Below are 14,559 nucleotides of genomic sequence, written 5' to 3' on the forward strand. Positions count from 1 at the left end.
AAGTATTTCCTGGGAATCGTTCAATGGAGTATATGAATGGGTGAAAACAAAGAAAGATTGTGAAAGATTTGTGAAGATTCATATACACAATTCGCGGAAAATGCGGTCGACAATGACCACACGACCACGGCGAAGAAGGGATGCGCTGATGCATTCTTAATGATAGGATTATCACAGTGTTTTTACTACAAAGAGGAAAGACAGCAGAGATGAGAATACTGTTTGCAGCAAACTGACAAAATGGATAATATAGTAAAAAGGAAAAAAAAACTTCAAACGGTGGAAATACACCGCAAGAATGGAATGAACAGGAACTCAACATACTATGAAAAACGCAGTGTCGGGGTCAAGCAAGCAGAATATTTGCCAAAAAAGCTTGAAAATTATTTTTTTGTTTCCGCCTCCGAACCGTTGGCGGAAGCTTACAAATACTTAACAACGAGATAGAGACGTGGAGAACCTAACCAACGTATTTATCAACAAATTAAAAACCCGTTTTTTTCTAAAAACTAAGTGGAACAACGGAACATACCTAAACTAAAACACAACACTAATTACACCGTACTCCGAAACCGGCTCACTTAGCAAGCTACGCACACAAATATGACCATCTCTTTGCTGAACGGTTCTGAACTAATCTGTATAACCCCCGCTAGCTTATCTTCTCTCGGGTGTAGCGTGCATTTTACCGAAAGGCATTCAAATCTAATTCAATTTACGAATGAAGCTACACACGCGTAACCGAAGCCATAAGACAGGGTGCACTTCATCCGAAAAATGTGGAAACCAATGGATTGCACCTCAATTCTGCAGGAGCAATTCAAACCTTTTTTTTGGCTAGCTAGCTGTTTAAATTTGTTATCTAAGTTACCGTTGACCTATCCTTCGATCGACGTTCGTGTTTTGCTACCACTCTACACACACACTACACGGTGATGATGAAATATGTTGGCTACGTTGAAGCTGCTGGGGATGAGAGTTAGCGCTCTTCCCCATTACCACTAGAACTGTTATTGTGACTGAGCAGGCGGTGAATTGCCGGCACCGGTTGGCCCTCCGGCATCACTGGCGCTGGTCAGTGGTCAAATGCTGGTCTGTAGTAGGCCGCGCTCGAGATTGAAGCACTCCAGCACCGAGGCACCGATGGAGCTGCGGCGGGTCAGCATCGATGTGACGATGGTCCACTTATTTACCTTCGGTTCGTACCGTTCGACGGAGTTGAGGGACGATGAGCCATCGTTGCCGCCGAGCGCATACAGGGAGGCGTTCGCTTCGACGACCTCGTGGGTTGATCTGTGGAGGGACGCGTATCACGATGAAGGGGCTATCAATTCACGCCCAGCCGATGGCTGGCTTACCTTCGCGAGTGCATGGCACTGATGGGCTCCCAGGCGTTGGTCCGCAGGTTGAATCGTTCACCCGTCTGCATGCACATGGTCCCATCGCTGCCGCCAATGCAGTACAGATAGCCGTCGAGGGCGGCCACTCCGCAGCTACTCCGTCTGGACGTCATGCTCGGCACCGACGACCAGCTTCCGACCCGCGGATCGAACCGCTCCACCGACGATTGGTAGTTGCTCGAGTCGAAGCCCCCGAGCGAGTAGATACAGTTATCGAGCACGGCCACCCGGCAGTAACGGCGCCGGGTGCTCATCGCCGGACACGACGTCCAAACGCCGGTCAACGGATCGTAGCGCTCGACGCTGCTCAAACAGGACGCCCCATCGTACCCGCCGCACACGTACAGCAGCCCGTCGAAGGCGCACGTCCCGAGACAGGACCGTTTCGTGCCCATCGGCGTAATGTTGGTCCACTCGTTCGTGAGCGGATTGTAGCATTCGGCCGTCGCCAGGTCGTTCTCGCCGTCGTACCCACCGACGACGTACAGGAGCTTCCGGAGCGACGTGACACCGGCCCGGGAGCGGCGTGAAATCATCGGCGAAATCGTCATCCAGGCGTTCGTCTTCGGATTGTAGCACTCGCACTCGTTGTGGATCGCAAAAAGACTTCCGCCGCCGACGGCGAAGATGTACGAACGCATCCCTTCCGGGCGCCGTTCGAGCGTACGCTGGGTGACGAGGGCACTGCGCTGCTCCGGGAGCAAATGATACTTCATGGCTTCAAGAAGCAGTTCCTTGCAGTGCGGATCCTCGCGGACCAGCGCTTCCGTTTCGACGCAGTTCATCAGGAACTCGCGGTTCACCAGCGGCAACCGGACGTGCGACATCAGCTCCGAGATGTGCTTTTTGCGCTCGTTCAGATCGTGCTTCACCCAGTTCAGCACGGCCACGAACACTTTCTCCTCGGAGCAGATATTCAGCTGACTGTTTGATATCAAATCTTGTACCTAGCCGGGCAGAGGGGTCCGGGATTAAACGATAGATTGGTTTTAGTGTCAGGTGGTAGAAAAGAATGCCCCAAAAACATGCAAAATAAGTTCAGTGGACGACCTGTCCCTCAAATGATCGATAAACAAATGAAAACAGTTCAATCCCGATGCGAACATGGACGGTCCTGTTTCGAAGTTTACATAACATCATAAAATCACTGGAATCAATGGGATTACCGTGCTCATTCGTTTCGAATGCAGCGCGGTACCGTTACGCGGATGGCAATAACACCTCGGAACACGGGATGGCAATCTCGATGCAGCGATCAATTAAAACCGTTCCCAACAGAAACGCCGATTCCGCCGCACGGTTTGATTGGTTTTAAATTACAAATCCAACCAAACACTCGCGTCGAGTTCGCGTGTTAACGCAGCAAGGATTCTTCACCTTCGGGCGCCAGGGGCGGGTTGGTCCTGTGTGTCGCCCCGCGTAGCGTAAGCTCATGTTTGCCGTTCGATCGTTACAGGAAAATTTATTGGACGGTTGGGGCCGAGGTCGATGCATTTCCGGGAAGCGAAGGCCCCTCGGTTACCGTACGGCTATGACCAAACAGTGTGGCCCTGTGAACTCCCTGGTCTGTTTTTTGGGGCCGTTAGAACTCATAAACCTATTTTCCAAATGCTGCCTACAAGACAGGGCACCGAAAGGACACACAGTCGGGGCAGTCGAAAACAACCTGGAAACGTATGGAAAAACCCCCCCGCTTTTGGGGCTATTCGTTTGTGTTATTTAATGCTCAACGGTACGCATCGATGGGCGGGTAACATAATCATTTCGGGATGACTTGTTTCGTCCTTCCGGCACCCGGGACACTGGGGCCATATGGGGTGGGCGACTGCGACGCATATTCCGGGTTAAGTGAATGTTTATTTACCTCATTAAATCCTAGCAATAAAAACTCCTCGGTGCCGACGACTTGCTGGAAGTTCTGGAGCGCGTAGCGGTGGGATCGGGAGTGGAGCTCCTTGCACGAGTGGGCATCTAGAAAGAGGCGAACGGAAGCCGTAATAGATGAACGCGGACTGATACGCCCGCGGCGAAAGGTGTCTATTTTATCGCCCAACCGAAAGAGGATGCCAAAAGTTTCACCGACTTTAAGTGACCACTATTGGAGATAATGCATTATGGAGGGGATTATGGAAATGAAATTGTGTTCCACCAATTGAGCCCCAATTTGTCCGGGCGTTGGCTCGCGTGTCTGGTATGTGAGTGGAATTTTGATTCGCTTTATCGCTTGGGTGGCACGTGAAAGTCATGTTTTTTTTGTGTCAACCCGGTCTGTGGACTAAACTTTCTTTCACTATTCCCCAGTGGCACAGACGGGCATTAAATTTCCACCCCGCTCGAAAGCTCAATATTGTTCACTGTTTATCGCTTCCCGAAGCTTGGCGCAGGTTGAAGTACGGTAAACATAATTTTCCGAAAGCTGTGCACGGTTTTTGGTGGCAACAGCGGCCCTGGCCTTCGGTTTGCTACGAAAAAAAAATGGTTAAATTGGGTGCGCCACCCGAAAAACAAAAACAACCAAAAGATACCGTAGAATGGATAAACTCCCTGCGGTCGGACAACTTTGGACATAAATTTGTTTTGCCGATGGTGCCCTCGGACAACAACCATATTTTCAACGAATAACACCATTAAACGGAAGGCTAAAGCCTCTCGTTGGATCAATTGATTCGCAATCTCAGTAGCCACTGTCTGTGCTCCGGTTGCTTAGCATTGTGGAATATTTTTACACAAACTATTTGAAAAACTCTAAAATGTTTTGTTCAATAAAACCAAACAACACACTGAGACATGTTCCATTACAAACTACAAATGCTTGCCCATTGTTTGTGGGCCTAATCGTCTATTGTTCATGCCTATAACGGTGTGCCTCCTGCCCAACGGACTAATTAATCAATCGTCGGGGAGTGCCAACAATCTGGCAGATTGCAATGTTCTCACCCGCTCCATTCCGGGATCGGGATGGTTCGAGTTCGATGTTCAATTAAAATGCATACCACCTACGAAGAGGGAGGCCTATTGCAACATCGCAGGGGCACGTCTGCGCCCGGCGACTCGCAACACGTGTTCGGCGTGTCGGCACATTGTCTGCCATTGACCGCCGATGTGGTCATTGCCAGACGCGGCAATTATGAGGTACGGTCAGAGTATGACGAGACCATTGAAACGTCGTAAGGCCTCGTACGGAACCACGGAAGTGGACAGTTTTGATGGATTAGAGTCCGCGATGGTATGCTGATATGACGTCACAGGCATTATGGATCGCATGCAGCGACCAGTGCGCCCGGTGGTAATAATCCGTTCAATGGCCTTACGAACGAACAACTGTATTCCTGTCTGATGACTGTTTGACTAAATAGGATTTACTACTTTATCGGCTCAGACGCGAACGGCGCGGAACGATCGGGACACTAACCTGCGAAGCTACGAATGCCTAGACAGTTCGACGGGTGCAGTTGGCGTAGCAGGAACTTGCAGCACGCTTCACGCACCGACTGTATCTGCAGCAAGCTGGACGCGGGCAGCAATACCTGTGTGGGGATGGAGTACATGCGGAGTAAGATGCGTCCGGGACCAACAGGGAGCTAGGATTACGTTGCCACGAGCTCACCTGAACGTTGTCCTCGGTGATGGTGATTTCGCCGCTGTACGCGTACTCGATGAGCTGCTTCAACGAGGAAGCGTCAATATCGTGCAGTGTAACCACGTCGCAGTTCCGCTCGAGCATGTCATCTGCAAAATTCAATATTTTCAACAATTTATTCGCCAGGACTTAGCCGGACCAGAGTCGGTCCGTCGTCTGTGTCGGAGCGCGATAATTGAATTCTCAATTACCGACCGGCCTGGCATGCGTTTCCATCATACCCGCCCGGCTTGAGCCGGGCTTTTGGCTGCCGGCTGGGGGGTGGGTGGTCCACTCCGGCCACTTCAGACCGACGGGCGCCCGCCAGCTACTCACCGTTGAACATGGCGTAGAAGTAGGGTGAAACCGAAGCGAGAATGACTTTGTGGGCGTTGATCGCTTCGCCGGCAACCTCGAGCCTCACATCGCAAAGCTGCAAAGAGGCACGCGGAGCAGAGCAGCAACAAATTACGGGTCGGAAAAACACGGTCGGCGCGCAAAGTGCATAAATGAAAATCCCGTTGAACCGGTGCCAGGGATGCGAAACGGTTTCACGTTTCCCATTTGACCCCGCCACTGCGGCTGGCGTGCGCACTCGTGCAGGGACATACGCAAATTTGATTGTCATAATTTGACTGTTGAACCTGTTGGCTGAGGGGTTTCAACGCCAACGCCTTGCCGCTGTCTGCTGCGGTGGGGGTCAGGGCACCTACCTGCGAGTTCTGTCTCATGCGGTTGATGGTGGTGAAGGACGCTATGCAGTGGCCGGGGTTCTGGTGGTGGGCCTGGGGCAGTATGTCGTCGTTGGACATGTTCGGTGGGCTCAGATCGCACGGTGTTTGCGTTGAGTTGCATGTTACGGTGGTAACATCTTCGCCGTTCGTCGTTTCATTGCCTCCCGGTGACCTGCAATGGTCGCGATTGGAAAATCGTCAATAACCTAACAAGTCAAACATCTATTTTCTATCAATCGATGGAGCGTGTTACTATTTGGAGGTTTTCCCATAATATTCTATAATTTTATTAAATTACAGTTATCTATAAAAATTACGGATTTAAAAATTGTCTTTTTCATGCAACAGTTTGGCTCCCGCAGTTGCATAGTGAATGTTCTGAACAGCGAGCATACTTTGTCCACGTCCACATCGCAAATGAAATGCATTTTTAATCAGTACAATGAAATGAATGTACGCCACGAAAGCCCATTATCCCCCGGGTCGGACCATTTCTGTCTCCCCTAATTCCATTGTAGCATTCCACAGCCCTGCACATCTTTCCACAACCAAACTGTTGGGCCGAAAGAATGAATGGCGACAGTTGCAAAGTTCCGTCGCCGTCTGTGGGAAACTTTCCACCCAACCCGGGCCGGGGGTGGAAATGGCACAAAAATGTGTGTCTCCTTCGACCGATCGCCGACATGGTTTTTCTTTCACTGCGCTCCGTCTGCGGAGCCGCTGGTCATGCTCATGCCGGGCGCCACACTTTGGGTGGGTTTCCATTGTGTTTCCCTTCCGTCGGCGTTTTTACAGAAACTTAAATCCACTTTCGTTTCTGTTTGTCATGCTGAACGGTTTTCCGGGGGCCACCCGTTGGCGCCAGCGGCACAGTTGGAATCGAATAAAATCGACCGGCCCGGAGCATGATGATGGTTTCAGAATGCGGTTTTTCGCGTCAGCGACGGTCGGGTCTGAAGATGGGTCTCGCTTGCCAGCTGGCCTGAGGGTCTGAGCGTCGGATTAATGCAAAAGTTCATGATTGAAGCAATATTGACAGGAGTTGTAAAAAACCGCGCGGCGCAAGCATAATGCATAAATTGAATAAATTATCATAGAAAATATTTCTGTAGGCGTTTTTGAGTGCTTTGCTACAGCTGGTTTCAGTGTTTAATCGAATGCATTTGGAACCCAGTCTGGAGATTTGGAGTCCACGAGTTTTTAACGATAACGTTCAGTAACAGTATTGATTAGATTGTGTAACCATGTAACCTCCATTTTCTAATTGGCTTAAAGCACTGTCAAATGAACCGAGATTTATTATTCAAATAGAATACTAGTCCCAAACGGGGACTGCTTGATGGTGTGATCAATTTTTCAGTCATTTTTAAAACTAACTAACTGTAATGGGCGGTGCCACGTGGAACGTCTATTCGGCGGCCTGTCGTCGATCATTAAAAATTTCTTCTCTCCCTAATGATGCCCTTTTGATCTTGTACCGAACCTGGAGGAGGTCCACCAACAGCACCGTGACCGTGTAATTGGGTGGTAGAAAAGTTTTAATGATGACCCTATGGTGCATACCCTGCGCGTTAAACGAGTATCTATAAAAACACTCGCCACCGATCGGTAGCCAGTAGCGGCAGTAGCAATCGGAAGGTGCAGAAGTCAACAGCCACAAAGTGGGACGGCCATGTTAAAGGTACGGCTCAATCCGCGCTGGAATGTGTACGATCGGCGCGACTCCTTCCGGCTGCAGTTGATGTGTTTGAAGTTCCTCGGACTATGGCCACCGGAGGATGGCGATCGGGCAGCACGCCAACGGCACACCGCGTACGGTTGGGCTCTGCGAGTGTTATTCATGTACCTGTACACGCTGACACAGGCACTGTACTTCAAGGATGTGAAGGACATCAAGGTGAGTGGGATAAGCATTGACGAGGTTCGAGTTCGGTAACTGACGGATTCGCTTTGTAGGACATTGCGAGTGCCATGTTTGTGCTGATGACGCAGGTTACGCTGATCTACAAACTGGAGAAGTTTAACTACAACATCCCGCGCATTCAGAGGTGCCTCCGTAAGCTGAACTGCTCACTGTACCATCCGAAGGGGCCCGATGAGCACGGGTAATTTGGCGGCCGGCGTGTGGTCGGAGCACTTGAACCACTTGATGGTGGCGTTTTCTTTCAGACCCGTCCTGCGCTCGATGGCCAACGTCTACTGGCTGATGATCTTCCTCACGTTTATCGCTTACTTCACCATCTTTATGTGGCTGGTATCGCCGGCGTTCGACAACGAACGTCGGTTGCCCGTTCCGGCCTGGTTTCCGTTCAACTATCACCGTTCGGCGGTGACGTACGTCTTGCTGTTCCTCTACCAAACGATCGGGATATTAATGAGCGCAACGTACAACTTTTCTACCGACACCATGTTTTCCGGCTTCATGTTGCACGCCACGGGACAGCTCGTGCGCTTGGGAGGGATGGTGAGAAAGATAGGGCATAGTGTTGGCACGGAGAAGAAAGACCCTCTGCTGGCGTTCGAAAGCGATCGCGAGTGGAAAGCCATTCGGAGCGAGGTCGTACGCCACTCGAGAGTGCACGGAAAACCCTACGGCGAGCTGGTCGAGTGTGTGATATTCCACCAGGACATTCTGAGGTACGGTACGGCTCGTGGTTGAACGCGAGTTTTGATTTAATGCTTTCGACTATGGTCGGCCCCTGTAGCTTCATCGATGAGGTGCAGGACATATTTCAGGGGTCCATCTTTGCCCAAGTGTGCGCCTCGGTGATCATCATATGCATGACGCTGCTGCAAGCCACCGGCGATGATGTCACGACGGCCGATCTGGTGTCCTGTGCGCTCTATCTGCTCGTGATGACCTCGCAGGTGCTCATCTTCTGTTACGTTGGCAATGAAATTTCGTACGAGGTATTGTGGACGAGTTGACGCGAGTTGTAGAAATGCTTAGCTCTCCCTTTTTTCAGACAAACAAGTTCACAGAATTTACCGGCTTTTCCAACTACTACACATTCGACAAACCCGCGAGCCAGGCCGCTATATTCTTTATGCAAAGGTAAGGGTCATGTCGATCATGAAACATTGTAGCACACGGATTCTCTATTTCTCCGTAGGACAATGAAGGATACACGCATCCAGGTAGGAAATGTGCTGCGCGTCACACTGAACCTGCACACCTTCCTTCAGGTAGGGATAGGATAGTTGCAACAAATCGAAGAGGAATGTCATAGAAGGGAGCTTCTTTTCAGATTCTCAAACTGTCGTACTCGTATCTGGCGGTTCTTCAGAGTATGCAGTAAACCGGAAATGCATCCAAAGTTCCCTGTCCCTTTTTCTGTTTTAGCTACCAAATATCACACGCCCATACCAAAACATATGCTCCGTCACGAGCTAGCGGAATCGAGTGCACCGGCTAAACACACGAAAATCATCGACAACCCCTTTGAAGTCCTCTCCGTGTCAGGTACCCCGGCGGGCGCGACACTCGAGTCGGATGTCTAGACACTAGTGGAGTGGCCAAGCCCAAGCCCCCGGCGGGGGACCGTGATTTCGAAGCGCGATTACTTACGTGCTGGATTTGACGGGCAGGAACATTTTTTTGTTGCACGCTACCAACTTAGAGAGATGCTTGATGAGAAAGATTTTCACTTTGAGCGTGCATATTCGGCGCGGCGCCGCTAGTGCCGTGGACGAGGGCGAACTCGATGCGGAGGATGTCGACGCCCGTATCGAGCCGCCGGATGCTGCGGAAGGCTGCTCGTTTACTGCAGGACCCGAGGCGGTCGGCTTCTGTTCGCTGCGGGTCGTGGACGAGCAGCAGGGAGGTTGTGGTGTTGTGTCCGGTTCGGCACTGTCCTGGTCCGCGGGGCTCGACTCGGTGGAATCGTTAGGTAGTACGGTGAGGTTAGTAACGTTGGCGGTGGTGCTGGTGGTGGTAATCACTTGTTGCTTGGCAGCGGAAGCAGCACTGATCGAAGCAAGCTGTGCAATGGCAAACTTATGCTGCGGCGGTGCAGGTGGTGCTGGAGGCGTCTGCTCTAGTTCTACGGTCACTGGTTCCGGTTCCGATGCAGCCGGTGCGGCACGCGCGCATCGGATCAACTTCGCACAACCGTTAAGCGAGGCACATGAACCCGACGTGGCCGGCGTCACGCCAGACTGATCCACTTTTACCGGAGTAGCTTGCCCACGGGCACACACAGGCAATGGTGGAACCTACGGTCGGCACCACACGATGGCCACCGGTGCGAGTGACGTGGGAATTCGGGTGGTTTTTTCCCTTAGACTCTGATTTATTTAGCGCTTTTCAACACTCCACTTTACGCCGCTGACGCAATGATGATGTTGGCCGAATATCTCGACGTTCAGTTCAAGTGCTTCTGCATTGGCTGGAGGCCTCCGTGATATGTCGGATGATGGGTTCTATAAAAAAGCGCAAAGAATAAAAAAAGGGAAAAGTTAAAAACTACGCTTCTGAGATATTACAAACACACACACGCATCGGTCATGGGCATGGGCGATAGTGGAGTATTGGAATGTCCAGGGAGCGCATCGATTTGCCTTCCCCGACGAACGTCCAATGCCACTCCTCTCTATGAATTCTCGAAGCAACTCGTTGAATTTAATCACGGGCAACTGTTGCCGAGACAGAGGCATTCCAGTGTGCCAAATCTGGCGCAAATTAAGGTCCACTAAAATAAGGCCATGATGCCCTTTACCTTAATATGCTCCACCACTGTAGACCTCAATTCTTTACGTCCACCACGGGACTATGTGGCTTCTGGTATGCTACGCACTGGCATGGTATGAAAGATACATAACTGCTGGCGTGCATAAGGGAACCGTGGTCCAGTTAGCGAACCCTAGACTTGAAAATTGTCCACAAATGGGATTACACCCATTCCGAACGGTGCTCCGACATCCATTGACGGGCCGCGCTGCGGGGACAGCGGTGCATAATGACCCGATTTTCGGTAGGCACACTTGGCACCGGACAATATACGGAGTACGCACCCCTGTGCCAACCGTGGCCGGTTGTTCCTTTAATGGGTGCAATCAAAACAGTAAACCGTGAGAACTTCCGCCCGCGCGAAGAGTGCAACGCTTCGGTGCGTTTTTGGGCTGGGGTCATCAACCACCAGCAACCATTAGCATTTATTAGTTAGCACTCATCGAGAGATTTGCTTGAATTAAATTAAATTTATGCAATATTTTTTTCTAGTGACGTGTTTTCCCGTTTGTAAGTTCAATGTCTGCTTGTTTAGGTGGAACCATCCGTTTGCTATTTCTCATGCACGCTATCGTCGGCCAACGACCCAACTTCGACCAGCAACGTGCTGTTGCCCAGCTCGTCACCGGTGCCCGTCGACGAGCAGTACGGGATGAACTTGACGTAGTCCGTGTACACGCAGCGCTCATTGCCGCAGTTTTGACACGTTTCCTTCACACTGCACACTTCCTTAAGAAACAGCGACACCGCCCGGGGAACGATCGTCTCCCTGATGTAGTACCCGAGCTGGAAGTCCCACTCCAGCATGGCCCCATTGATTTCCGCATCGAGATCGTCGTTTGTGAATTTTTCCGGCTCGAAAAAGCTGAAAAACGTAGTCCTAACCGACGACGACGCTCCGGCGTTCGTCTCGGCTTCGCTCGCTTCGATCAGATTGTGGCCCGGCTTCCAGTCGATTTTGCACCCGACGCAGTCGAAAATTTCGAACCCATCCACCATGGCCGGCTTCAGCGTGTTGGGAGCGTAGCGCAGGAAGTACTCCTTAGTCAGCACCTCGTTCGTGAAGTAATCGTTCGGTTCGAAGTGAAACTCTAGCACGAAGCCCGGCATCGGCAGCGCCTTCAGCACGCAGCGTATGTCCTTCAGCTTTTTCAATACCGCCTCATCCGCCGACCCAATCTGACCGCTCAGGATACTGGCCTTGAGAACCGTCAGCCAGAAGTCCACGATGCCCGTCGGTTGATCCGCGGCTTCGAGCGCCGCTGCGTCCGGTTCCAACCGCTGCGGCACATCGGATCCGCGCACAATGCGTGCCAATGCCTCGTAACACTCGTCAAACTCCGACTGAAACTCGGCTGCTAGCGCGTGGGCCATGTGATTAAATTTAACTTCCTTTTCGATGATCTGCCGCTGAATTTTGCCCAATGCCTGCACCCTGCCTGCACCGAGATTGCCCGGCGGTGACTTTGGGGGCAGATTGAAAGAAATTTGCTTAACACGCTCTTCGATTTCCGCCACCAACGGGTTGGCTTCGGCGGGCGGAACGGCGCTCGATACTTCCGTCTCAAGTGCGGCACCGGCTTGGGATTCCATTTTTATTTCTTTCTTCAGCTCGGTTCGGTCTCTCGGTCGTAAACGGTACTGCACTCGTCTTGTGCCGGAGGCGAACTAAGTGCTCAACCGCCGCACAGGATTGCTGTGATGGTTTTATTTCGTTCGAGCGAATAGCATTCTCATCAAAGTTGCCTTTGCATTTTATCGTCTCAAGGCAATTCAAATTTTTACACCGAAAACCGCTTGAAATGAAAATTGCCACCAAATGGTTTATGGTGCAAATGGTTTATTGGAATCAACTAATAGTACAACGTCGATAATAAAATAATGGAATTGTTGTCAAAATTGAATTTTATCCAACAAATAACGGGGGTTTAGTACCCAATCGATGCGCTTTTCCCCAACAAATGCTTGATTGGGTAAATAAACAAGTTAAAAATTGATGGAATTTTTGCTGCGCAACATGTAGGCAGAACAGAGCGATGGCGCAATAGCTACCCAGTTTATGATCGAGGGGCCATGGCCTTGCGCGTGGCTCAGAATACCGATGAGATGGCCGTAAAGGGGGTCCGCTGGCAGAAGGCTACCCAACGGCTCCAGAGGCGGAGCAGGTTAAAGCCACGCACCCTGCAAAGAGCCCAAACATTGCCCAACAAAATCCAGGATCGGCGGCGGGCTATCAGCCGCCCCGTTCGGCTTTATGGCGCATTAAACTGAACAACAGGCCCACAATATTCCCGCTTCAGGAGCACCTACATGAAGGTTTTCTAGGACACCAGCGTAACCGGCGGGCCCAAAAAAAAAACGGGTAACCTCCCTGCGTATCCTTCGAAATCTAGGTCAATGTTGCCGATTTTCCCCGGCATCGTCGACTGAACGCATATAATTTTACGACTTTTCCCAAAACCAACATGGCGTTGCGTAACGTGGCGCGCCCGTTCCGTTTTCCGTTGCCCGTTCGGGAAGAGCGGGTCCCGAGCCCGAGGGAAGTGCCCCATTTTTGATGATGTTGTCTGCGCGTGAGTAGCGTGCATCCGCTTCGTGTCCGTTAACCAAAAACGAATCCGAACGGGGGAAAGAATGTCGCGAACAAAACGCTTGACAACATGGTGCCAATCGAGCGGTACGGTCCCGATGTCGCGACGGATAAAACGGCGTATCGGCGGGAAGGATCTAGCGCCGTGTGCCACGCGGGGCACCGAAGTCCTTTAAAGTTGCCAACCACCGTTGCGATGATGACGGTGTTTGCGCCCCTTTTGCGTGGCCCCTGAGAAAAGCGGTTTTCACCTTGTTCTACGCTTTCACTTTCATTCCGGTTGTGTCGCTAGGTGGCCGTGTGGCCAATGGCGTCATCAACTCGCCCGGTGGAAGAACGTGCTGCAGTCCGGGCCCGCGTAGCGTGCCTGTGTCTTATGTAATACAACGGACGAATTCTACCAAGTGGGCAGGCTAGGCTCCACCATCCTCGTCCGCCGGCCTCGTCTCCCCACGAGTGTATCTACAGCGTTCATGAAGTAATGAGCACGCTCGTAATTCGAGCCCGGGACAGAGCCACGCAGGAGAACCCGTTGGATGTTGCGAAGGGTCCAAAAAGGCTGCCCGGGAGTTGTCGGGTAGCAACAACGGTGCGAACGTCCTCAGAGAGTAGGTTTAATATAGAAGCCGCCTTGCTTGGGACAACAAACGGGCCCACTGTTTGCTCTCGTGTGGAGCCGTTTTCCGTGGAATGCTTTTGCCACATGGCGCGGTGGGTCGGTCAGTTTCGGTATCGATTTCTGCCGGGGCGGGGTGGGCCGGTTGCTCATAAGTGTGGTGCGAAAGTGTGGGCCAGACCCTGCAGGGCTACCGGTCACGAACCGAGCCGTGCCGGTCATGCGGGCGTATCACGATTGGGGCGAATGGACTAGTGTTGAAGATGAACAAACGAAGATTAATCGTCTTTCTCCTGTGTCGACGACCTTGGCAGGCCCTACGAGTGAACGCACTCAATATTGGGTCAAAAAGAATGTGCGAGGGAATGATGAAAACTCATCGAAATGAGTAAGGATTAAAATTAACTTGCTTTAAAAATACTACACAATGGCAACGACGACTCGACAGGAAGAAACGTGAAGGTTCCATTAAAAACCGCTGCCCTAGGGGGCCGTTAATTGGAGTGAAAACTTTGCGATGCCACACACACACACACACACACTCCATGCGAAAGGAGGCAACATAACTGCACTTTAATTTGCATCGCTCCACGTGCAACAAGCGTTCGCATGACTGAATGTACTAAAAAGCATACATTGTGCGGCGAAGTAAAAGCGCAGCTCGCAGTGCAGAAAGTGTTGCCTTCCTTCCCCACACGAGACCCCTCACGTTCCGTGACGTTCCGGGAATGGCGGCCATCATAATTCATATTCCATGCCCGGGAGCGAGCATGCACCAGCGACCAGTTTGGGGTAAAAAAAAAATGGGCCGATGCGTCGAGAGTACCGGCGATGGAGGTACGATGCGGCGAAAGTTAGGTCGCAAGGAGTC

General features: G+C 51.5%; 2 protein-coding genes across 2 annotated transcripts; both read right to left on the reverse strand.

Annotated features, from left to right (window-relative positions):
• Positions 1–1,082: 1,082 nt before the first annotated feature.
• Positions 1,083–9,347, reverse strand: LOC128272370 (kelch-like protein 17). The gene is made up of 8 exons (XM_053010167.1): positions 9,322–9,347; positions 5,733–5,925; positions 5,356–5,452; positions 5,008–5,129; positions 4,813–4,927; positions 3,265–3,371; positions 1,359–2,347; positions 1,083–1,293 (listed from the first exon to the last, which is right to left on the reverse strand). The coding sequence occupies exons 1-8, from the start codon at positions 9,345–9,347 to the stop codon at positions 1,083–1,085; spliced, it is 1,860 nt and encodes a 619-aa protein (XP_052866127.1).
• Positions 9,348–11,034: 1,687 nt separating this feature from the next.
• Positions 11,035–12,075, reverse strand: LOC128270976 (nucleosome assembly protein 1-like 1). The gene has a single exon (XM_053008405.1). It carries the CDS (start codon positions 12,073–12,075, stop codon positions 11,035–11,037), a length of 1,041 nt encoding a protein of 346 aa, XP_052864365.1.
• Positions 12,076–14,559: the final 2,484 nt, after the last annotated feature.

The sequence above is a fragment of the Anopheles cruzii genome, chromosome 3, assembly GCF_943734635.1.
Source record: "Anopheles cruzii chromosome 3, idAnoCruzAS_RS32_06, whole genome shotgun sequence".
NCBI classification, from domain to species: domain Eukaryota; kingdom Metazoa; phylum Arthropoda; class Insecta; order Diptera; family Culicidae; genus Anopheles; species Anopheles cruzii.

What these genes read in the sequence shown, in the direction of transcription:
- LOC128270976 (XM_053008405.1), bottom strand. Translation starts at nt 12,075, where the DNA reads ATGGAATCCCAAGCCGGTGCCGCACTTGAGACGGAAGTATCGAGCGCC.
- LOC128272370 (XM_053010167.1), bottom strand. Translation starts at nt 9,347, where the DNA reads ATGTTCCTGCCCGTCAAATCCAGCAC. An exon ending in CTGCCCGTCAAATCCAGCAC is followed by an intron (nt 5,926 to 9,321) that starts GTAAGTAATCGC and finishes CGACCATTGCAG; the next exon opens with GTCACCGGGAGGCAATGAAA. An exon ending in TCACCGAGGACAACGTTCAG is followed by an intron (nt 4,928 to 5,007) that starts GTGAGCTCGTGG and finishes ATCCCCACACAG; the next exon opens with GTATTGCTGCCCGCGTCCAG.